The sequence below is a fragment of the Cardiocondyla obscurior genome, linkage group LG03 (assembly GCF_019399895.1).
Source record: "Cardiocondyla obscurior isolate alpha-2009 linkage group LG03, Cobs3.1, whole genome shotgun sequence".
Lineage (NCBI taxonomy): Eukaryota > Metazoa > Arthropoda > Insecta > Hymenoptera > Formicidae > Cardiocondyla > Cardiocondyla obscurior.
In genome coordinates, this window is record NC_091866.1 from 3,116,507 (window position 1) to 3,142,301 (window position 25,795).

The window sequence follows — 25,795 nt, forward strand, 5'->3', positions numbered from 1 at the left end:
ATTTTTGTATTTAGGAAATTCCATCAAAATTATTTTTAAATCAATTTATATTCGCAATTTGTTATATTAATTGCATTATGCTACTGGGGGTTTTTTTTCTTCCTCGTTAGAGTAACATGAGAATTTATTTTAAGAATACATTATTTATAAAAAGAAAAACAAACGTTTATCGAAGGCACTTACACATACACGATTGCAAAACGCTCGCACATCGATTTTCCTTTTAACTATGCCGCCACTTAAATTATTTCCAAAATTTTTGTATAAAATCACAGAATGAACAAGCCAACAAATATTATTTTTTTTTTTAATATACAGTATATAATAATTTAGTTAATTTTTAAGCATTCGGATTATTTCAGACTTATTTTCGCAAACGGTGTTTTTTACGATTACGTATTTTATCAGGTATTAATTAATTAATAATATTGTCGGTTATAACACGAATAAATCTCGATGTTGGAGATCATGCATAAAAAGAAATTATAATTGTCGTCAAAATTATTATTCAATTCGTGCAGGAAATTATAAAAAAGGGGGACTTATAATTATATTTAAAAAAAAAAAAGAAAAAAAAAATTGCATGCTATTATACAAGTGCGACGTTATTCCGTTTGACAATTTTTACTTTGGAGGTAATAATTATTTTCTTGTTCTTCATGAACACTATATAAATAACTACGAGCAATAACTCGTCTACAATTAAGGTTTCTATGCGCAAATATCTACAATATGTATAAACACCATTCTTGTATTGTACATACTGTGCTGTTCGCGACGCCTGGATCACATAAAAAAAAAAAATTTAATCCGTCTCTGTGGCTTTGCGACAAAATTAAGATTTGTCGTTACTATCACCTCTGCCATCCAGGCAAAACGCAATACAAAATGGCAGTAGTTGCGATAAAAAATGATGAACTAAAATATGATGACCGACGTGGATTTTTTCCTTTAATACTGCTGCCACATCAAGTTGCAAAATCTATCTTGAAGATAAGCGTTAGGATATTACAGTAGATCCTTCCTGGGCATAATCATGATAATACAATAAAATCTCCCGTGTTATAAAAATAGCAAAGCGACTAATACGCTGTTATAAAAATGGAAGACCGAGATTAGTAAGTTTTATTCGACTATAAAATTATTACAGAAATATTCGAATTAATGGAGTACTTACAATGTATCGAGATACATATCGACTGCCAAAGCTAGTGTTACAAGAACAATTGGTATATCACAAAATAAGTTTAACATCGTGCCTAAAAATTGTAAACTTTTTTCTCTCGTGTACTTGATCAACAATATACCATTGATCTTTAATTTGAACATCTCAAATTGCATAATGATAAAGAAAGCATATGGTAAATGACTTGTAATCTCGTCAAAATCCGCTTTGATTTACCTGTTGTCATGACATATCCGGCAAGTTAATTGAATTCCGCTTATCTACAAGTTATAGTTTTTATTTTTTTTTTTATTCCTTTTGAGAATCATCTCTCCCATCGTTTCTTTAGTATGCCAGTTTCTTAAAGTGCGATTTTCTAAATCTACATAATACGCGAAATTATTATGTAAAAATTGATAAATTATAAAATACAACAAATGACGCAAACCAAAGCTTATAAGCAAGCTTGGTTATGAGTATATTATACACATATCTTTCTCTCCCTCTCTTTCTCTCTCTCTCTCAATTTCTTCTTACACACATACAAATTGTCTTTCACACAAAATTTATGTAACATTAAAGCAATCGATGTACAACTTTTGTGATCCAATACAAAAGTATGAAGACATACCTACAATGCGAATTATGACAACTATCATGAAAAATTTTCATTATCATTACAGTAAAAAAAAAAAAAAAAAAAAAAAAAGAAAAATACAATTCTGAGATTAACTTAAATGTCTTAATGTACTAGTTTGTTTCAAATAATTAAATAATAGGGAGGGAATGAATGTGAATAAACAAAAATGGCCAAGTGGACACAACTGTCACGATGTCAGTGTCAATTTCTTTGCATCACCACTGACTCCTATCGATAAAATATTCACATGTCAATGTTGAGTCTCGATTGTGATTCTTACGTTGTTTAAATTATTTTTTTCTTTCTTGTCGTCGTCTTTATCTGGATTGTCCCATTTTTGTCTTTGACCGGAGCCAAAAATTGCATAGAATGTTGCACAAAAAATGTAAATACCAGCACAGATCATGAACACAATTCTCCATTTTGCTTGCGATGGCTGAAAATAATAAATTAATTAATAAAAAAAAAAAAAATTTATACATCGATATTCAATTACATATACATAATTAAAAAAATATTTATTTAGCGTTTTAAAAGATTAATTATTATATACTTACCGATTTGGCAATAACTTCTCCGACAGTAATCGGCGCGAGAAGTCCAGCGAGATTTGCGATACAATTTGTAAAGGACATTAAAATTCCAGCAAATCTCGGAGAGATGTCGAGATGATTTACTTTAAAACCGGAATAAATAGCACCATTTATCCCAACTCCTATAGTAATAATGGTTACTGTTAACCACGTATTGCAACCAGTGTATGAAGCGGCAATCAATGCCACAGCTGGTGCAAATTGGCCCATGCTGTTAATAATTTTGCGAGTCACAGTGTGAGTAAATCGTCCCGAAGAGATCATCCAATCAGCAACGTGAGAGATAAACATAGAAAAGAGCCACATAGCCAAATACGGAAGAGCCGAATAGACACCATTCTGAAACGAGACACATTAAGTATTAATCTCGTGCGGAAAGACTGTAAAAAAAAAAAATTATTCCTCCAATTTAAATGTTCTACATTTAAATAATATTACTTACTTCCTGAATACTGAAATGAAGAATCTGTTTCATAAATGTTGGAAGCTGAGTCATTAATGTTTCGTATCCGTAATTTTGACCCATGTGCGCCATCAAGATAGCCCAAAATGGTAATGAAGTTGCAATGGCTGTCCATGGCACGGGAGGCGATGACTAAAAAAAAAAAATATATATATTAGTTTAATATTTTTAAAGTAGTTTTCTTAGCTTCGCTCTTAAAATTTATTATTGCAAAAAGAAAAATAAAAAGAAATATTTCAATTAATATAAAAAAATCGAAATAAATGTTCGGAATATTAATATCTATCGAAGAAATGTAAAAAGAACTCACGGATATGCCGGCGCTACCCCAAAGAGAGCTGAGTATAAGCTTTTTCTCGTCTTCCGTGATGCTTGGATGTTGCTCAGGATCCTCATAGACCCATATGAGAAACGCTATGCACCAGATGGTACCGATAACACCAAACACGTAGAAGATGGACGGCCAACCGCCTACTAGTTCCCAATCGGCCAACAAACCGCTCAACGGCATAGATATTATCGTGCCGAATTGTGCACCTATTTTTGGGAAGAAAGAGAAACATGCAAAACCACAGAATTAGTAATCGCCATTAAGTTCTTAATCCACATCGTTTTTTTCTTTTTTTTTTTTTTTTTTACCAACAAGAAACCTTGTGGGAATAAAATTAAGAAAGAAGATAACTCAAGAAATTGAAAAGGTCCACGGTCCACGGTCCACAAATCCCATCACAGCAAGAAGTGCGCGTACACACAGTACCGACTGGATGTAGACTCGAAATGTCTCGGTATACACGCGATAAAGGAGGAAGAAATCGCATTGAACGAGCTTACCAGCATAGACAAAGGCACCCATCCTGCTCCGCTCGTTAGGTGGAATCCACTTCGCCAGCAGTGCGTGTGTGCAAGGCACAATAGGACCCTGCAATAGGGATTAATCCATTCCTAGGGGGAAGGAAATACACCCGTACAATCAAAAACCGTTCACACTCAAACGGATCAGTAATCCTTTAAGCTTATCACTATAATTACTTATATTATTATATGTTAATATAATAGTAATGCTAAAACTAATGTGATAAATCTGTTTTGTGAAAACAGAAAATCTAGTTTTATTAATAAAGAAATTTTTTTTTTTTTTTTTTTTTTTTTTTTTTTTTTTTTTTTTTTAAACAATATAAAAAAAATCAAGAATTAAAACATAAATCAAATAATACTTTTGTATTAAAAAGATATATAAAATTTAATCAAACTTGTTGAATGTTGATTCGTGAACTTTATACTTACGAACGAATAAAAAGTTGTTTGCAAGTAGCAATGTATTTGGATTAGTATTATGCTGGACAACAGATAACCGATCCCGAAACATCACACATTCTCATCGCTCGCTCTTCTTGATCAAACTATCACAGCTGAGTTCCGTAAAACACATACGCGCATTTATCCACAGTAAACTTATACGTTAAACTGTAGACACACGAGTGTGTATGTGTTTTATGAGACACGGCCTGTATTGTATTGTAATGATAAAGGACTTCCAAGATGTTACTTACCTCTCCTAAACCCTGAATGAAACGAACGATTATCAGCGGCCAGTATCCCCAGTACGCGGACTGTGGGACCAGCAGTCCAAAAAGCGAATTGATGAGCATGCCGATTCCAAGGAAGTATTTGGCACCGTAGCGTTTAGCAAGTATACCAAATGGTATCTGCGTTATAACATAGCCCCAGAAAAATGAACTCAAGAGGTAGCCTTGCTCCTTGTTGTCCCATACGAATGGTCCATCGGCGCTCTGCAAAGACAGAAGATATGTATTTCGGAAAGTCTACCTGTGATATATTGTGAACTTTACAGAAAAAGAAAAAAAAAAAAAAAATTAAAAAAGAAAAAAAAGGAGATATTTTTCTGTACTTACAGACTCGGCAGCGGAAGTTTCATTGATATGCCTTTCGCATTCGCTCACGAGTACCACTTCGTCTTGATTTTTAGTTCTGATAGCAGTATGATTTACCATGGCGACAATAGCCACAGACATATTGGTCCTCATTATATAGGCATTTGCCATACCAAGGAATATCATAAAAGTCACCATGTGACGTTTTCCAAACCAGCCTGAAAAAAAAAAAATAAAGTTATTTAAAAAATGACTGTTATTTAAAAAAAAATGTGATAGAGTATTGTTTGTATTGCACCACAACTATGCGCTCTTTAAATATATGGGGATTTAAAGGTATGCATTAAAGTCTTAAAAGTTGTGTAAGAAGGTGTAAGCTTCATTCACGGAAAATTCCAATGAGCTAGATCCACTTAGAATTGCGAAATCTATTGTTACGTTTAATTATGTTCGTAGATGCAGTACGTATACATGCTCCTCCTTATATAATGTTACTGTCTTTTGTAAAAAAAACTTGTGTTCTCTAAATATTGCCGTGAGATGCTAAAGCACCGTTAATTGACACACGAGATATCCCGCTAAAGCATGTCCTGTAACTGTTAATGTGTTAATACACATTTCGCAGACACTCTGCCAAAATTTCACGGAAATAACCGAAGGACGAATCGCGGGACCAATGCCGAGGTGAGGGTTACGCCAAGAGAGATTATGACGCGAGTTAATTAAGCTACTAGCCGTTGACAACAGAAATATAGCTAATAAAACTAACAGTTACCTCTCTGTTGACGGCCAATAATATATAACAGTATATTAAAACATCAGGCATATTTCGTGAAGACGTCACAAAGTTTTCTTTCTCTCTTTTTTATTTTTTTTCTTTCGTACGAACGTCTCGAGAATTTCCGTCATTTCGTAACAGAATTTCCGAGCTTTACGTCGTAATCAATGAAGATGAGTCATCAGATCGTAATCGACTGTGTGTAAAATATGTGCAACTGTTACGCGGGTAATGACTGACTTTCATTGTAGTCGTCGACAAGAATTTATACGAATTGCAGAAGTCTTGTAATATTTTATATCGACGAGCCATTTACATACTTAATCAAGATTAAAAGCGACTCGAACTTGTTATTGTTAATTAATCGACGACCGCCAACGCTAAATAAATTAACGGCATGGAGACGCGAATAAGATGTTAGCGATCGTGCGAGTAATTCAGTGTGTTCAAGTGTCGTGATAAAAATTCGACAAGAAAGAAAAAAAGACAGAAAAAAACAAAAAAAAAGAAAAAAAAATTAAAAGAAGAAAAAGAGCTAAAAATTGTTATACAAAGAGTACGGGTTTTCGTTGGTAATATTCCGCAACTTCGTGAAATCAAATCAACGATGATACATCAAAGCTGTTTCGGTTTCTCAATGGTCTTTTTAGTTTAACGGTAATCTACGTTTTTGTATTACGTGTTATCGGTATCATCGTTATCATCGAGTCTCTTTTAGCATGAGCTCTTATGTATACTTATTTTTACAAAATTGAAACGCGTCAGAGATAATAAGTACATCACATTACAATTTTCTTTATTCACACATATGTTAAATATTACTATACTTACATTGCAATTATAAATATATTAAATATTATACTTATATTGCAATTCTAAAGACCTGGCGATCGAACGGGGATATTTTTTTTAATGGCAGAGGGGTAAAGGAAGTTAAAATAGAAAAAAATTAACGATTCTCTCACTTGTACGCGATAAATGATTATGTGTGAAATGTACGCCGACAAACGTTTGTTATTTAAAGCTCCTCGCTTTGACGAGATGATTCAGAGCGACCATTAAGCGAATCAGAATTTCATCTTGCCTTATCTAATCAAGTTTAAACGAGAGTGTCTACAGTCTAAATGCGATCGGTTCTACTTGACCGGGTGGAAAATTCTTCGCGCGAGTTAAACGTCAGTGGCAATAAAGCTAACGATATTAGCGAGAAGTCTGTTTTAAAAGAATCCGCCAGATAAGTACCCATCGCGACGTTTATCATCGATGGTTTAGCACATGAGTCACCTGGACGCGTTTAATCAATACCGCTTGAACTTCATGGGTCGAGCCTAGCAATGTGAAATTTTTTTTAACGTCACGCCTCGCAAAGTGCAACGAGAAAAATTAATTCCCCGACAGAAATTCATAGCTGATTTCTTTTTCTTTCTTTCCTTTTTTTTTTAATCTAACATTTTATCTAATAAAGCTAAATTTGGTGCTTCGGCATTTTAAGTTGGAGATTCAGCTCTGAAATAATTTTATAATTACAAATACAATTGAAAACCAACATTAAATAATAAATAATGGGTCATGAGATTTTTAAAGATTAAAACTTACGTAAAAAAAAAATTCTTTCGTGTCTAGATATTCGATTATCAGTCTCATATTTGATTATCAATTTTACATTCGTTACGCGTCTATGTATGAACGCAAACACCTTGTTGCGGGTTCTACGGGTTACATTAGCAATTATAGTCGCTTAGAGACTGCGTCATATAGAACAAATGACTCCTCTTTTTTTTCTTTTTTTTTCCCTCTCGTTTCCTCTCGGTCGATGTTACAAAACTTCACGGTCGATTACACTCGACTTGTACTCCTCTTATCACGCTGAGATTAACTGCAACAGCACTCTCCTAGTCGATGAGATGGAGAGAGAAAAAAAGAAAAAGAGAGAGAGCAAATAAAAGGAAAAGCAAACGGAGGAAAATAAGATAGGAAACGAGCGTCGGCGAAACGCAGCGTTCGATATTAATTCGCTTCGATTCGCGCTAGTGGGTAGTGTTCTCTAGGAATAAATTTCGTCGCCCACTCGTCAAACCGCAGCAATTGACGTCGGATGACATACTCATCGCCGTTTAAACCGATTAAAGACATCTGGTCCATGAATAAATTATCCGAAACCGTCGCGTTTATCTTTTACTTCATTTCTATTAACATTTCTCGGTCGTTGTGATCTTTAATTAAATATCGCCCGCGGCGTCACGTTGTTTGCCATAAGCGAGGAACGTTACATAAAAATTATTGTAACTTCTCGTCGTTTTTCCGAGATACCCCTTATTTACAAGGAAATAATCTCGCGCATTGTGCTTGATTGATGAGACTGGCGAGGCTCAATATTACTATCGCTCAAACTTGTGTAAGTTTCAGTTCAGAGATACCGGGGGCCGATTATTAAATAAGATTCGACCGCAATAATAATAATAATCGTCGTCGATAGTAAATGTTTGCCACCGCGGAAGCCAAAGGAAAAAAAAAATTTTCCTCGCTCGGGCACGCCGAAATCTGTGGACGAATCATTGATAAAATAACCGTCGGGACGAGAGCAAAGCACGTTCGCTGATAAGTAAGAACGAAGGCCAAGACGCGGAGGGTTTATTGGCCTGAATCCAGTCGTGCCTTATCCATAAAGTATCCGCCGCCGAATGCACTTTCCGCGCGCTTTATAAGCGCGCTCTTTAACACCTTGCGGTAAAATATCAATTTTTTTTTTTTTAATATAACAGGCGGAAGGTGAAAAGAGTCGCTAAAACGCGGAACCGGAAAGACGAGAAATAAAATTCGTTCTGCGCGATTATTTGAAAATTAATGCGGTTGGACGATGGGGAAATATTTAAAGGCGTATCGACGGGGTTGTAAAATAAAGTATCGGATATCTTCAGCGACATTATGATAAAAAGATGCGCAATAAACGGACTCGTGCGACGTATGAACGAGCGGATCGTGCATTATTCGTTATTATTAGCTTTGCACGCGGCCCAACTCCAATATGCCATTTTCGCGGTTAAGTTGCGAGTTTCATCCGAAGTTTCGCGACCTCGTGCCGACAGTTTAATTAATCGTAAATTAAGTCGAATGCGGAAATAATTGATCACGACAATCGCGAGCAGCGCTCGTCGCCGCATCGATCCACGAATAAAGGCATCCGATCGTATTTCGGCAGGCATTCCAACGGCATTTGACATTCGATATTAAATATTCGAGTCATTAGAATTAATTTATCATTTTTTCTTGATTAATACGACAAATTATTCAACGCGCAAATAGTTCCCTTGAAAGCTTTCGCAAATTGTCTAAATGATCGCGAATTAAAGGTTCGTATTGTTTATCGATCTTCAATCATTGCGCGGTTCTCTTAAATACATTCTATTAATTCCCGGCGGATGTCGGGAGCCATTCGAGACCTGGCGATAAATTCGTTTCACGTTGGGACGACGCAATTGCATTTTCCCCGCGTTGCAACGTCTTCTTTAAAGAATCATACCTGTCCCCGAGCGGCCGTCGGAACGCCTGCTACCAGAGAACGGATACTCGAGCTCGTACGCGAGAGTACCTTCGCGACGAAATGTTTTCCGCGCGAGGCTAAGGGTGTCGATTAGGAGGAAATGATCCCAGGGAGAAAGACGATCGCACAGTCGACTCAGCATTTATGCGATCCGTCGTTTCCAAGACGACCGTCATCGGGCACCTACAAACGTCGCCGTCCGTCGTCATCGCCAGTCGCCGAGCACGTGGTCGGGCTACGGTAGAAATAGCTTCGGGCGTATCGCGATACAGAGAAGCGGAGCCGCGATGTGTGCGTTAACGGCGTGTCTTCATTGTGTTGCGAAACACCGAGAGGCATACGCGGGCCGAAAGGCGAGTCGGGACGCGAGGGAGGACCCGGGCTGGAGAGGAGAGACGGAATCGCGAGAATTAATAGAGGGACGAGAGGAGGCACGGCCGTGTCTCGTGCACGTGACACGAGTCTTGCGATCGCTCGTGACGTGCGTGAACACGACCGCCGTGTGTGCAAGCCCCGCGCTGGTGCATACAAATTAACAAGATTCAGACTCGGCTGGGAAAGCGACAATAGCTGCTTCCTCATTTACATCGGAACTCAGATAAATCCTATAAACAGCGAAGATCGTGCGACGTCACAGGCCGGAGTTATCTGAGCTTTCGCGTAAACTGAAAGAGTCATTTTCTACGAAAGTTACGTAACGAAGATTCGACCAGACGCACGAGTACGATGATACGTTTAATTAAAACTTTTACGCGCTGTAATAAGCGGTACTGCACGTACGTATTCCGTGTCAAAAAAAAAAAAAAAAAAAAAAAAGATGCAAGCGGGTGTGACATATGTTTCTCTTCTTAGACAGGAAACTGCGATACGAATGAACGTGACGCGCGTTTGTACGTCACGCATGTCGACATGATTACGCGAGCTTTTAAAATACGGAGATGTTATCTCGCAAGAGGATCTTCGAGGAACACTGAATGAAATTTTGGATGCACGTTATGTAATGATAATTAACCTTCAAATGGAGTTATTGAGTCACGGCAATTTAAGGCGATTTTTAAGCGCCAGAGCTTTAAAGTTTTTAAAAATATCAACGCGTGAAAATTATCTCGAGTCATCCGGTGTTCCATTTAAGAGTTAATTTTGAGCGATAAGAAATAATATGTGGAACATGTAATATTTTGTTTTCCCTTCTTTTTTTTTTTTTTTTTTTTTTTTAATAAAATATTACGGAATGTCTTCGTGAAAATTTTCGGAAAAATCGTTGAAGGGAGATCGAAACTTATTCACGAGAATGTAAAATACAGCGATAATCGATTTTTCGCGAAAAGAAATTCGTCTTAAAAAAAATTGAACTTTGGCCCGGTCAAAATATATCGTCTGTTTTAAACTTCGTTATCGTCAGTACTGATTTACGGTCATGTATCGCCTCTCCTCCGGTGCATTCGCGAAGATAAGTAAATTCGATAGGCAATTAACGAATCGTGAGCACCGATTGATATCCTAAGTAGAGCAATTGGACGCAGCTTTAGTTTCTTTTCCGTCAGAATTAAGGAAAAACGAAGATGAACATAAATAGTTAAATAGGTAAAAATTAGGAAAAATTTCGGGAACGTTCCTCCGAACGGTCATATCGAATGTGCAGCACGCTGTATACTATTTTTGCGATAGCGACTAAATGCACGAGTCATTCGGCGGCCTTGGTATCGTATCGCGAGAAAAACGCACTTTGTTCCCTAACGTGTTCTCGAGTCCGGCGCGTCCACCGAAAAATCCCCGCGGCGATTTCCCGACGGTTGCGAGAAGCGGTCCGGGCGAACGGAATCCACGAATGCGAAATAGCACCGCGTCTCCGTGAAAGGAGTCGCGCATTTCGCGCTGTTATCCAAATAGCGGCCGTTTTCGCAATGCGTCATCGTCAAAGCGGCGAAGTACTCTCTTGTCGCGCGTACCCACGCTTTTTCCCCGTCGCTTTGCATGCGTGCAAACCGATGCCCTTTAAACTAGTCTCCGCGATAACGCAAGTAATTTCCATGTGCCTCTCGATGATTTTACTAGCCGGTTTCACCAGTTTTTACTGGGACCTATTGGCACGCATGTTCTATTGTACTGCTTATAATGAAATCGTCTTATAATGGAAAAAAAAGAAAAAAAAAGCTGATAAATTAACGGCACTTTCATGATTTATTACAACAAATGATATATCGTTTGTAAAAGTCTCTGTTGGGACCGAGCATGCATTGTCGACAATATAAACCAACGGGGGGGTTTGGCTTTTGTTCTCTTAAAGAAAATTCATATAAGAAAAAATATTAAAGAGAAACGTTTTTTCTTTTCTTTTTTCTTTGTTTTTTTGTTTTTTTGTTAAAGAAATGGACCTGAGCTGGTCATACGATAATAATAGAATCCGTCCCTTTCACTCAAGCTGAAAAGAACAAAAGTCTAAATGCGATCCCTTAACATCTGAAACGAACATTTTCAAGACAATGATAAAGAATGACTGTACGATCCTTTTGAAGGCTATTTGTATAAAAGAATTAAAAACTAATGGTCGACGTAGTCTATGGGCCATTTATGCCAATGGAGATTAACTTCGGTCTCGGTTTATCTTGGCCATCTTTTGCGATCACGTTCGAATAAGATGACAGACAACCCAACTATATACCGAAAAGGGAAAAAAGACGGCATGCAAAAAAAAAAAAAAAAAAAAAAAAAACGGAAACGTCTCGCAGGTGAACACGTGGTTTGCCGACGTCGAGAATTAGTTTATTCTTTTCTTTTTTTATAATTTCGCGTCCGGGATAAAAATGAAGTAGCTCCGACTGGCTGAATTTTCTTACACGGTCTGCAAAAGTATTTCGTCTCAAATTACGGCTAATTGCGCGATGCGAAAAATTGCGGACGCAGCGCGGACAAAGCGCCGGGGGACACTTCTGCGACGGTTCACGGGATCGGGATAACGCGGCCGTTCAAACGTCTCGTTCGCCGCGACGTTCTTCGAGAGCTGGGCGAAAACGTTTGCCTAAAGAAACCCCGTGGCATCTCCGCCTCACCTCGCCGCGATTTCGCACGCGCGCCTACCGCGTGGTTATTTTTACGCGGATTGATGTCAACGACGAAGTCGCGCTCGAAAGAGCCGCCGAGAGAACGTCCCGGCGGCTCCGCTCGCTCCTGCTACGTTCTGGAATCGGCGGTGGTTTCGCGTTATCGGCGAGCGGCACGTACCTCTTTTTTTCCTTCTTTCCCGCTCGTCCTCCTCGAGCCCGGCCTGGTCCCACACGAGCACGTGGCCGTTTCGTCCCCTGGTCTCGCTGCTGCGGCTCATCGCGCGTACGGCACGTAAAGCGCGGGGGCGGAAAGAAAATAAGGCCAGAAAAAAGTAAAGTGACCGCGGCACTCCCGGTCGACGGCGTAGACGGACGTTGGACGCGATAACACCAACTCTGCGACTTTAACGCGCGCGCGCGCGCGCGATCTCGCTGCCGTTTTTCCGTGCGCTCTCTGGGTTCCGTTCAGGCGCCGAAACGCGGCGCCGGGCGAGGAAACGCGCCTACGTTTTCTTTTCACGCCGGTGCGACGGCGACGGCGACGGCGGCCACGACGTCGAGGAAGACTGTGCACGGAGCGACGACGGCGACGCGCAACATTCGCGAACACGAGGCACGATGACAAATGTCTGCACGGCTGGCCGGGAGGAACGAGGTTAAGTCCTCGCGTGGCACGACGTATACTGGTTATGCCGGGACTTGTGTAATCGGCCGGCTACGGCGGCTACTCCGCTCCGGTGCTCCCGTTGATCCGATAACGCCGTGTCGACGTAGCTACCCGGCGTAGTGGGCTCACTGGAACGCAGATTGGCGTGCGAGCCAGCTGTTCGTCCCGCTCGGCCAATTGCGCTGCAGCGCGGCAAAAATTGTACTGCCCGGCGCGAGATTTAAATGCATTTTCAAAGCGAGGGGAGTTAAAAAGAGGGAGGAAGAGAGATGAAGGGCGGCGCGTCATTGGCAGAGGTTTCGAAATGCGAAAAATAGAAATTACTCCCACCAAAAATAGTTTTTTGAGACATGCTGCGAACAGCTTGACGCTTATATAGTAAAATACAGAACTCCGGTGCCTTTTCAAAGAGTGCCAAAAATCAGATTGGAAGCAGAGCAGGTATCGGGAACATTTCCGAGCACGTACGAATGAAAATAGATGAAAGTAATATTTCTCACTAATTTTGATTTTCTCCCATGGGTGAAAAATTTCTTAACCGGCATTACGTACGCATGTGAAATCTCAGTCGTTGAACAGAATACCGAGTAATGAGTCAACTTAATGAGAAATATTTTTTTTTTCTCATAAAATAATAAATATATTCGCATGCGATCCGCAAAGTATGAATTAAAAATGCAAGAGATAAATTAAGATAAGAAAATTACATCGTTATGTTGAATTACTTTCCGCGCTCAGATTGCTCGACGGTTCTTGCTAAAAATAAAACTATAAATTATATGCCGCAGTATATTATTAGTAAATTTCTTTAATCGTGTACGTCATACGCAACAATTCCTATTCCGATTACATCAGATAACGTAACGAAGAAAAACCTGAGTCACTACGGAGATAATATCGTTGTTTCGTGTGCTTAATTATTCATTTGCGCGTTTATTTTAGCAACCGACTGTTTGCACGCGGTTTTTCCATTTTTGGTTTGTTAATTTCGCGGCGCAGACGAAATCATTTACGCTCCTCAGTTTTATATTTAGAACTGTAATCGGTTCTTGACCCACGATCGCGTACGAATCCTGTGAGAAAGTCCCGCGTTTTTCACGTTCGGCGGAAAATTTTATTTCAACAATTCAGCCGTCGGTCGCGCGAGGACCTTTCGTCACGTTCCGACAATTGTTCCGACAATCGACGGCGTAATTGAAAACTCTTCCGTTTACAAAGAGCATATCCCGATATCAATAATAGCGGTAACGAGATCCTCTGATATATTTGCGCTTATCTGAAGAAGATTAATTCGTGACCGCTAGTGTCAATAATAAAGCCTACGTTGATAACATTAACTACGCAAAGCTTTTCGATACGCATGAGAAAAAAGTTTTTGTTATGCGTAACTATACGTAAAATAAATTATGTACGTGCACGTTTTTTTTCTTTTTCACTTTTTTCTTATTCGCGAAGATTGGAAATTCCTATTTGGATTCACGAGCGGGGTAAAATATTGAAGATAGCGCGGGATTTTCCATACAGCGGAAATTGTAAAGACGTAACGAGCAAATATTTGCGTCTTCTGGATTACTCGCCGGCTGTTGTCGGGGGTTCTTTGGAAAAAAATATATCGTCTGCGAATCGAGCGAACGAGACGGAGCTTGATTTGTAGCTTGCCGCGGTGCGTGCGAATCGTCGCCGTCGTCGCTCGTCGTCGTTTCCGTCTATAATTGATTTGATTGCCACATATGAAGCGTTCAAAGCTGTTGGTGTAGGAATGTGCGATTCGCGCAAATCAGAAGGGAAGGAAATCGCGACTGTCGCCGTGCTCGTAACGCTTCCCTCTAATCAAGCGTTAAGTAATTTAAGTTTAAGTTGAGTCAAATGTTAATTAGCAATTATCTTCGCTGACCCCTTCTCTTAAATTGGAGCTAGAAGTAAGATCTTATTTATGTAATTCGATCGGTAAATTATTGTCAAAAAGGATCAAAGATTATCGCCGTTGCCTTGAAGATAAAACGTCGAAATTGTATAAAATCGCACGATAAATTTTAACTTGTACGTTCAATTCACTTAATTAAAATTCCTTGACTCGCGGCTCGTCTTCTAAATTTATGTCGGAAATTTAGACGTGCATTTGTCACACCGAGTCATACATATTAATTGCCCGAAACGAAATACATCTGTGCCCGCGCAAGTGTTTCTGCAAACTTCAAGAAGGCGATCGGAATAGAAAAGTTCGCTGATACTAATAAATAATTCACTCCTTTTATCGGCCAGCCGTGCTTATCGGAGCCCCTTTATAGTCTCGTTTCTTATCAAACCGGAGACGCGCGTGTGTGCGAATTAGAATTTACGAGAAACGTTTCGCGCTATCGAGCGCGAACCGGGTAGAACCGAATCACCACGTCGATCACGTGCTGAGCAAAATTGAAAACAAAACAAAAAAGAAAATTAAAAAGAAAAAAAAAAAAAAAAAACGCCGCGATAAGAATTAAGGCACGTTGTCCGCGCATTGTGAATTCCGAAAGGAAAGCACGCGGAAGTATCCTTCCTTTGAATTTTTCTAGCTCAACTTTTTTTCTCTTTCCGCGAAGGTGAATGCTTCGAAGCGTGATCGGAGGGATCGTTAAGCGTGCACCGATTGTGCAATCGATGACTTGATCGGTGATCGTGACGCAGCACATTCTTTATGGAATCGCATTGTACAATTTTGTTACATGAACGTGCGGGGAATAGCGATTACGTGCGCACAATAAGAGGGACTGCGTATCAGGTGTGACAAACGAGACTCGATAAAAAAGGAAAAAGAAAAAGAAAAAGAAAAAAAGAAAAAAAAATGCACACGAGTGATATGCAACTGATTAAATATCTATAAAATCCTGCAAACCCTTTCCGAGTATGATCCAATTTTTATTTTTACCCGTGTCTGCGACAAATGTACATAAATCAACATCAGCTGTTTAATTTCTTAAGTTATTTTTAAAACGATATAAAATTGAAAAAGCTTTAGGCGATACGCCGAGATGTCATAATAACCACAGCTGTCTATGTAAATATGCAAGTCGAAGTAATAATATTATTTATAGTGTGTATTAGAATTCAATTAAAATATCGATAAGTAAATTTCTTTTTATGTACGGCGTCGCACGCTGTAATGGTAATAGATGGCTTCATTAATTATATTAATTTAAATTATTTAAAATAAATTTAATTAATTTAAATGAACGAGCAGCACGTGGATAATGCAAAGACCATGTATATCGATATTAAATTTGCGTCGATAAAGAAGACACTCGGTATCTACTGACGTTATCTATCTACGTTCTTATCTACAGTTAATTATTCGTAATAAAATTGAACAGCTCGTCAGCAGTAAAACAGATATCTGCAATAAAGTAATCGCATTTCGTGAAAAGAAAAAAAAAAGACTTAACTGAATAAAAACGATAAAGATTTGTATTTAATGAGATCTCTGTTCGCGAAAGAGTATTTTCCGCCGAGTTGTCGTACTGAAAATGTAGAAGTAGGATGTCGACGATTTTCTGATTACTCGCTCTTACGCGAACGTAACGCGCGAACGGTTAAATGCGGCCTTTACATTATTTAATACCCGGACGACGATTGCACCATGCTTGAACCTTAAATATCCTAAGTTTCGAAACGTCAACAGGAAAGGCAAAAGCCCTCAAATCTATTATCCACTATGGTCAAGTGGAAAATAACGCCGATCACGCCACGAGCAAGGCGCTTACAAAGCGCAGCAGGAAACTGCGAAGCAGATATACGTCCCTTCGTTTAGTATTTAAGGTTTTGCTTTTAAATGCGGTATTGTAATATATCATCGCGCTTCAATTATTTCAAATCCATTTCTTTACGATCGAAGTAATCGAGGCCGCGGTAGGGAATCTCTCGTCGAAAAGCCGCGATCGCTCGCAAATAGATAAATCGTAACTCGTTTGCATGTTGCATCTTAATCACTTCACGTAGAGAGCGCATTAGTTACACAAATGATTTGTGTCAAGGCGCGGCATCAATAATTCGTCATACCGTATCTACGATCCTTACGCAAGGTCGCGTTCGAAGGCGCGATCTGAGTTTCCAGAATTCGTCCTCGCGTTAGTGCCTTTCAATTAAAAAGCCAGCGCTCGATCGCTACAAAGTGCGTTCAAATTAAATTAAATTCCCCTTAATTTATCATGAAATCTCCTTCATTCTCTTATTCCTTCGTAGAGTGTAGTAAAACTTTCATTCGCGGAAATTTCAGTTTGTTTCGCACGAAGATATTACACTTTCTTCCGTAGTATTTTTCACGGGTCGTGTCCTAAACTGATTTCCGGCCATAAAAGAAATTAATCGTAACGTTCGGAAGTATAATTAGATGCACGGAGAAGGACGAAACAGGCGGTATTTCGACTAACAGCTTTCTACTTTCATTTTCCATGGCTCTGACCGCGATGCGTTAATGGCGATTTGTACAGTTCTAAGCAGCCACAATTCTTAGCTTAACGATCCAAAACGTTGCTTAAAAAAAAAAAAAAATAAAAAAACCCCTGACGCATTTTAGGCATTCCATCGATTAAATATGTTTCCTTTTATGTAAGCAAGATCGATTGGTGTCGATACTGTAAATATAAAAATCTCAATCGACTGATAACGATGATCGATCGAGTATTAACTTCCACTGATTAAAATAAATTTGATATTGTAAGCACGTGATTTTAATCCATTGAGATTAGTATACCGCATATTCCGCGTATCAGACTTGACGATTAAAACCTTCAAATGCCGTATTTGATGAACTAAGCTACGGGCTAACGCGAATTAGCTTCCGCGACGAGTAATCTTGATGCGGAGAGCGTCTATAATTTATGAAGCATCTTCTTTTAGATTTTCTTTTTAAAATAGAAGTAATTTAAATTTAGACGTAAAAAAAAGAAAAAAAAAATGAGTCGCACGAGACGATAAAAATAAAAATAACAAATTTAAGTATAAATTTTATAAGATCGCTTCTTGCTTCGTTTACACTTTTTCGTGTAATTAAATAAGGTAAAACTTTCTGAGGCTTTTCTCAAGAAGCTAATATATAGTAAAGTTAATCACCCGCTTGTAATTGTTTGCGATTTTTAACGCGACGCTGGTCGATAAGCTAGCGCAAATTCGACGAACAACGACAACGATAAGAAATTTATCAAACCTTTTCAAATTATCTTTTAAAAAGTCTTTCGTCTAACATAAGATCATGCAATGTTTGCTTCACCGTATATGTCGCAACAAGTCGCAACAAGTCACAAAATCTGTTTCCTCTCGATAAAGTATCGCTCTAATACCGCGACGCGATAATTATCATCGAACCGCCAGCCTTTTGCGCGAAGATTAAATCGCTGTACGATTTTTTTGCACGACTGTATGTACGCGATATACAATTTCAAAATTAATTCCAACGATATTGCTTTTTCTCGATAACGTTTTGTTAATATTTTACACGCGGCTGACGATAATAAAAAAGTTAACAGTTCTATCTATCGAGAGTAAATCAATTTAATCAAGTAATCTCTATACTCGAAATGATAAAATTATGTGTGCGTCTGTTATTAATATTTTTAATTTTTTTTTTTCTCCTTCTTTTTCTTTTTCTTAAACGTCTAACGTCATAAAACTTGCCATTGCGCTGCGATAAGATCTCCGTGGAATTGTGTTTCGCAGTTTTATAACAATTCGCATAAAATGTTCGCGCGTAATTCTTAGCCAATACTCGGCGGCGAACGTGGTTGGTTTTAATACACGAAAGAATCTTGAAAAGCGGCCTTTTGTTAAACAAATTATTTTCTTCTCGGCGGTCTAACGCGAATTACCGACGAGACCGCAGCACGCGCCATACATTATTCAACGATGTGTATGCGCAAAGTACAGACCGATCCTACCAGCGATTCGTCCAAGGTTCGGGCTTGCCAGACGAAAATTAGAGAATCTTCTCTACATGACTTCATCCGGATCGCGTTGCAGTTAATTCGCAATTAGCATAAACTGTAAACCACAAGTTTGAGATGGTAATTTCAGCTATGCAACGTATCTACGTTTACCCCGTCATTAAATTGTTAGAATACGTTGTTCGCAACACGCGACGTATATTGAAACCACGACTCTTCATTCCCGCGATGGTAGCAATTACTACCTTCATAATTTGTTTCTTTTTTTTTCGTGCAAAAGCACGAACGAGGGTTCGCGACAGGCGGCAATGTAGAATCCAAAAGTAACACAATGAATCTTGTTAATGCAACGAGGAATTTACCATAACCGTAAAGTTATCGAAGCAAGCGATATGTCGCAAATTTGCCCTTTTTCGCAATATAATATTCTCAAAATACTCCAAAAAAAAAAAAAAAAAAAATAAAAGCGTGGCAACTAGTTTAATGTAAAAGTTGTCGCCGGGACCGGTCTCGCTCATTCAACGCTTGCGCCATTAATTGAAATTAATTATGTAAGCCACAGCATTGCTATCAGAATAGTATCAACGCGATGATTATACGCGTCGATTATTATAAACGCGTTACGTGTGCAATTAACGTGCGGGAGATAAACATAAACTTCGTCGACACCTCCTCTGTCATTGGACGCAATTTGATACTATAGAGCACCACGACTCGTATATCGAGTAAATACATACATTGTTCTAATTATTGCATCAAATTAAAAATTATCGCGATTGTAATTACACCCCCCGCGCATAGTTTCTAATTTACATTATGCTAATAATCGTCATTTACTTAATTTCGGATTAATTTCCCCATAAACGTAATTAAATTTTAATTTTAGTTCCGCAACTAGTTGCAATATAAATTTTTCGTCGCTTAATTATTTTATATTCAAAGTTATAATATTCTGGTCAATTTAATTTTTATTCCTCGAGAATTTTCCACAGCGAATTAACAATGTACTGCATTTAATAATCGATACGAGGCTTCGGTCGATTACTCGGTACGTGCAACAAGATAGGCCGTTTATGATAACGAGAGAAAAATGCCGCGGAATGTAGAAAAGCAGACAGATAAAATTTATTTTTTCAGACAATGCATAACAGCAAACGTGGTTGGCTAATCGGACGGAAACGTGATAAAAGATACTTGACAATTAAATGTAATTATAATTACTGAAATTAATAAAAAAAAAAACAAAAAAGAAATTGCAGCGTTAAGTGAGCGTGCTCTTCGGACAGATCAACGAGAGCCTGATAAGAAAATTTTCACAAGTACAGTTCATCAGCCGTAAAAAAAAAAAAAAAAAAAAATGTTATGTAATAACCACGAGTCTTATTGCACATCTATGCGATAAATAATTAAACTTTTTACTGCTAAATTAAATCGAAGGAATGGTCGACCTTATTTATCTAATTCGCTCGCGATTTAGATCGTCTCATTAATTTACGCAGCTACTGCGAAACTGGACGAGTCGATGAATTATTCATGACGCGATACAATCAAAAGTATAATCGATCTGACGCAAACGTCAGCATATTTTCATTATTTCTGTAATTAATAATTTATTCAGAAAAATCTATTCATAGCCCCCAGACCAATAATCTCAAATATAATTTTAATCAAAGGTATTTGAATACTTCAGCCTGTCCGCCCACGTGCACGATACCTTAATTGCAAGATACCTAAATTGCCATTACATAACGTAACGGTATATTACACAAATGCGCGCGTAACATCATAATCCATCGATTAATGTATCAGAAAATCGCGATCGAGAGTTACACACGTGTACGTGTAATTAGCAACAACAAGACGCGGCCACTTGTGCTTGACTTTCGATCACTTATATAATTAAAACTGATTGTGACAAAAATGCAGATAAGATAACAATTTAGTAGCCCGATCCTAGCAAGACATATCATTAAAAGACTGAAAATATTGGCAATTATATAAATTAATTATGTCTGCACAGTAGGCGCGAGGAGTAAACATTGTGCAATTTTACGAGGACTCGTCTAAATAATATATATGTATAAGTCAGAGTGACGTAACTGGTTTACATATTCTGTAACAACTCCACGTGTGGCACAAGCGGCTTAATTCATTATTTTAGAGTTTTGTAAGTCATAGATAAATCATCAAAATATCGTTTGATTATCGAAGAGTATATCGTAACGTTTTGACGGCCTTCATGCGGCATACTTGCGACGACAATGACTGATTCATCGTCAAAGCCGCGCATTCGATGGTATGTTATACAAACCCGTATGAAGCTTGCGGTATTGTACCATACGAGAACCTCGCTAAGTAACTACTGAAGTAACCACTAAAGAAGCAATGGAAGAAATAGAAATCCATTGTATAAAATCGTACCAAATAATCAGTTAAAGTCGATTAACCTTTTTCAACTTAATAATAATAAAAATTTTTTATCCGTTAAATTGTTAAAGCTCACGAGTGAACTGTCGTTAAATGTAATAATATTAGTCAACCACATCCGCCCGTAACAATCGCCCGTCATCAAGTACTCTCGAGACCTTGTCGATTATTGCGGCAAGAAAAGAAAAAAAAAAGAAAAAAAGAAAAAAAAGAAAAAAGAAAAAAAAAATCCGGAACTGTCTTAACTAACTGGCGCGAAAACGAAGAAAAAGAAGAAGTAATCGACGGTTTTAGGAGATTACAGGAATGTCAGCGTGACAGCTCAGTCGACCACGGAAAATGTAGGAAATAGAAAACAAAAGTTTCCGCAAGACCATTGTTCCGATTACGTGATTCTTGTCACTCAAGTATCGTATCTGATATTAACATTATTTATATTTGAATTACAGTTTCTCTAATCGCCGCGGCTATTGTTCATCATCCTGTTATGACTGCCATTTTTCTATATTTTTCTCACTGCAAATGAATACGCTCGCAATTATGAGGTTTCCGCAAAAATTCACGAGGCCGCGCTAAATCTAAATTATAAAAAAAAAAAAATTTCAAATAATACATTAATAAATTATTTTAATTTTAATTTCAAAAAATATATTAACCGTTCTAAAAAGTTAGAAATTATTTATACGAAAATTTAATAAAATTTAATCATCTACTGCTATTAAAAGAAAAATCTTTACTGTATTTATTTATACGTTGTGTCATTTACACACGCAATGCGATTTAATTAAGTCCACAACAAGCGTTGCTAAGAAACCGCGAAACGGAATTAAAGTTGCATAAGGAAGTATTTAAATTTTCACTAGAGGACGCAAGCAAAGGAGCGAGCGAAATTGCGTAGCGAAAATAAGCTAATTAGAGTCTACGGTAATTATTTTATGGCATAGTTTGTTTAACATTACGTAAAAGCGACGTTGAATTGCCTCAAATCGTCGTTTCAAATAATTCCATTAAACGTGTAGTACGCCAGGAGAATCACGTGATGTCATTACTTCCGGATCGGATCAGATACGCGCGAATGCATCAAACGAAATGCCGTTGGGTGATCCGTATTGATCGGCTTACGTAAAAGTATCGATGTAATGAGCGCGAACTCTACTTCGTCGTGCACCGTTGTTCATTTCGCAAATGCGAAACACAAGGTCTCACACGTTATTATTAACAATTGCAAATAATACTCGTCGTTTCATATTTAAAAAATTATTTTTCCACCGCGGCAAACTCGCGCGTTATTATTTTTATTAAGTCGATCGTTCCTTAGAAATTGTGAAAATAACTTTCTCTTTTTACTGCTAAATAACCGATTATTAAATAATTTTCAAGTATTAAAAAAAAAAAAGCATTAAAATTGTTAATGCAAGAAGACAAGGCTCGTAAACTTTAATCATTTAATCAAATTGTACTTAAAATTAATGTAGACTGTGTAAAAATTTGTAGAGTATACAGTTTTAGTTCTGGGAGCATTCCTGACCTCGTCGACTACGCGATATCGTTTCTTCAAATTAGTTGCGAGTTAAATAAAAATTGTAAGCAATTTAATACTCAATATGCATTACGATTCGTTACAATTGCAATGGATAGATAATCTGTATTACAAATTGTGCGAATATATGTATTATTTATAGTTACACGAAGCAGGGGTTATAAAATTCACAGCGAAGCACGTATTATGGAAATTTTTTTTTCTTTTAACCGGATTTTAATTAGGATTATTCTGTTTTGCAAAAAGAGACCGATAAAAGTCCCGAAGACAATTACAATAATTCCGATTAAAATTGTTTTCAAAAAAAACATTTTGGTTACGCCGTGTAATCCGCGAAATCACTTAACTTTCGGCAGAGTTAACGAGCCCGCTAATTAATACTCCATATCTCGCTGACATTAATCTTACATTTGAAACAGAGAGTGGCTCGTTTTCAGACTACGCAGGAGATTATGATAATTAGTGGAAAGATTCGATTTTGTTCGTGAGAAGTAAGTTACAAAGTCGGAGAATACGATCGTCTGAAGTAGCAGTTATAAATCTCTCGAGGTATTTCATATTAATTCTAAATAATAATTTAGACTGTTTTAACAGTTGTGCAAGTTTCTTTTTTACGTTCCGGCACATATGCGAACGTATACATATATTTATATTAAATAAAATTAAAAGAAAAAAAATATATATATATATTATATAATATTTTACATGTAAAACACAGTTTTGTGTAAATGCTATTATCAAAACAGCAAGTGTAAACCAAACTCGTGAAAAAATATATCAGACGACACTTTATTATTCAAATGATTGTTACCACATAAACCTACTTTTACTCAACGTATTGAAAGTCGAGTCACATCTCCATTCTACGCAGTACCTTTTGCCCAAAGAAACCTGCCAGACGCCGAAAGTTATTCACCTTAAATAATGTATAAAAAAAAAAAAAAATGGAAATGTTTAACGCAGGTTAATCGACTGTCTGATAACTTGTAATTTAAATAATTTCGATTCTCAACGTGCTTACTTTAGAAGCATAAGAAAGACCTTTGCAACCTATTTACGACAACAAAAATACAACGAGCAAAATACAAAGTGTATCTCGTAAGCTCGACGACCGGCCTCGTCCGGGTAACATAATTCAATTTATTTATCATATTCGAAGAGCCAGGTGGGAATCACGTTACGCGAGCCGTAAAGAATCGTTCGCCTACCTTTGGAAGCGGGATATTCCACGTCGAAGATTTCCGGCTTCTTGATCTCCGACTTCTTTCGATCGGGAGCCATCGTGTTCTCGACCATGCTGCCGTTCGAGTCGATCGATGAAAAGGTTCGCGGAGTTGTCTTTAGAAAGAGGATAGCTACGGTCGGATAATCGGCTTAGGGTCCCCGCTTAGGTCTCCAGTGTAGCACGCGGTGCAACGGTTACTCTGACACTGTTACAAACACGACCGAACCCGCGACACTTAGAGGCGAACACCTCGCGCATGTCGGCCAATTAGACCACGCCGTGGGAGCCCCACCGATGCGGCACGCAACTTCTCTCCCACGCGCGCGGCACGCTTTTCCTGAACCGTACCTGGGGCTCACCTGTCTATCAGCGTGCCGAGGAGGCGAAAACGAAAAACCCGTCGGATCTCGCGTGAACAATAAGTTTTCTGCCCCGCGCGCAGTTCCGTCGTGCGTAAGATCTCCTCGAAGGAGGGAACGTCCCCGTGCGATTTCGAACCGATGCCGACGCATCGTATAAGGCAAATGTGCAGGGTAAATATGTACAGAGCGTCTCGAGGTTGTCGACTTATTTCCCTTATTCGTCTGATTCGAATCTGAGCGATGGGGAACGTCGAGAATTGTACTTCTGTATTTTATAAAAGCGCGACTGTGTCCTGCCATTAGCGGAGCTAAACGTATATGTCGAGCCGTTTAATGACGAATAGTTTACTCAACGACGACTAATGTAACTATCGGTACTTGCTAATTATTGATTTATTTATTGTTTATTCGTATATCCGCGTAATAAGAATAAACTTGAGATTTAAAGTATCGCTTTTAAAGATTGTCTAAAAATAACGATAGCGATAACATAACCAATCAAAACTCATAATGCCATTATCAGTCATGCTGCATTATAATTATCAGCTTTCACTATCAAAATTTTTTTTTATCGTAAGGAATAATAACAATTCGAGTGGCAAAACCGGCTAATTTTGTACAAGTATGACAGATGGGAGCAATATGAAGTATTAGAGTTTAAAAAAAAAAAAAATTGTATCAGTCAATTTTTAACTAAACGCGTCGATGACAACGATGCGTATCGCCAAATCTGTTTGTGCCAAGGCCAACTGGTACCGTCAAAAAGATTCACCTCGAAGCTATTTATCCCAGAAAAAAAAGAAGAAAAAAAAAGAGAAAAAAAAAAAACAGCTATTGCAATATTCCGTCCCTTGTTGGCTGTGAGTCTTTGACGTTTCTCTAAATAAATTATTTCCGACGCGAAGAACTACAGGGTGACCGTTGATTAATGACTGCCGTTGAATTTGTAGTATTAGACACCGATCGAGACCGTCAACCTCGCGACGACACCGGATACGATTAATCTCGCGTTGATTAACGTAGGTAGTCGAAAAATCGATCACCGCTAATCGCGTCGGGTAAACCGAGGACGAGGCTGTTAGAACTATTGGCAATTTTTGCCGCGGCACTGCGAATAAATCAGCAGCAGGATATGAAATTGAGACATCGATACCGTTACGTTTATCGCAAATAATTAATTATCGAAACTTATCGGACAAAAATATCGGGAGGGGAAAAAAAAAAAAAGAATCGAGATGGTTGATTGATAGGTTCCGCTAAGCGGGAGGATCCGACTTGTAGTGTTCACGTTATCTCGTCCGATATAGAAATTAATTTTGTTCTAATGTCGCAATCGTGAGATAAAAATATAAAGATACAAAGAAGTAAAAGAGCCACAAAGTGTAATTGTCGTTCCAACGTTACGTCGGCCCGTCACGTGCTCGCGTCTCTTCTGAGAAGCACGAGCGAAACTAGCAGGAAAGCGTTTATGGAAAATCACCGGCATCGCGGAAAGTCGATGGCGATGCGGCACGCGAGAGTCGGCCGGGTCTCCTCCCGTCGCTTA

The 25,795-nt window shown here is 38.2% G+C and overlaps 2 protein-coding genes across 3 annotated transcripts in view; one reads left to right on the top strand and one right to left on the bottom strand.

The window, feature by feature from the left end:
* The window catches only part of LOC139101154 (probable glutamate receptor), a 33,606-nt gene that overhangs the window by 223 nt on the left and 7,588 nt on the right, over positions 1-25,795 (top strand). The gene's annotated exons all lie outside the window — the stretch shown is intronic.
* Positions 107-24,110, bottom strand: Picot (putative inorganic phosphate cotransporter protein picot). Of its 2 annotated transcripts, none has more exons than XM_070654072.1 (8): positions 23,871-24,110; positions 4,775-4,971; positions 4,412-4,651; positions 3,693-3,780; positions 3,172-3,398; positions 2,841-2,993; positions 2,363-2,737; positions 107-2,241 (listed from the first exon to the last, which is right to left on the bottom strand). In XM_070654072.1, the coding sequence occupies exons 1-8, from the start codon at positions 23,956-23,958 to the stop codon at positions 2,056-2,058; spliced, it is 1,554 nt and encodes a 517-aa protein (XP_070510173.1). In that variant the 5' UTR covers positions 23,959-24,110; the 3' UTR covers positions 107-2,055. The 2 variants fall into 2 exon arrangements, with proteins under 2 accessions (XP_070510173.1, XP_070510172.1); XM_070654071.1 differs by lacking the exon at positions 23,871-24,110 and adding an exon at positions 12,295-12,791.

Excerpts from the sequence above, each read along its gene's own strand:
- Picot (XM_070654071.1), bottom strand. The coding sequence starts at position 12,394 with ATGAGCCGCAGCAGCGAGACCAGGGGACGAAACGGCCACGTGCTCGTG. Across the intron at positions 4,652-4,774 it reads AAACTTCCGCTGCCGAGTCT|AGCGCCGATGGACCATTCGT; the intron begins GTAAGTACAGAA and ends CTGTCTTTGCAG. Across the intron at positions 3,399-3,692 it reads GGGTGCCTTTGTCTATGCTG|GTGCACAATTCGGCACGATA; the intron begins GTAAGCTCGTTC and ends TCCCAAAAATAG.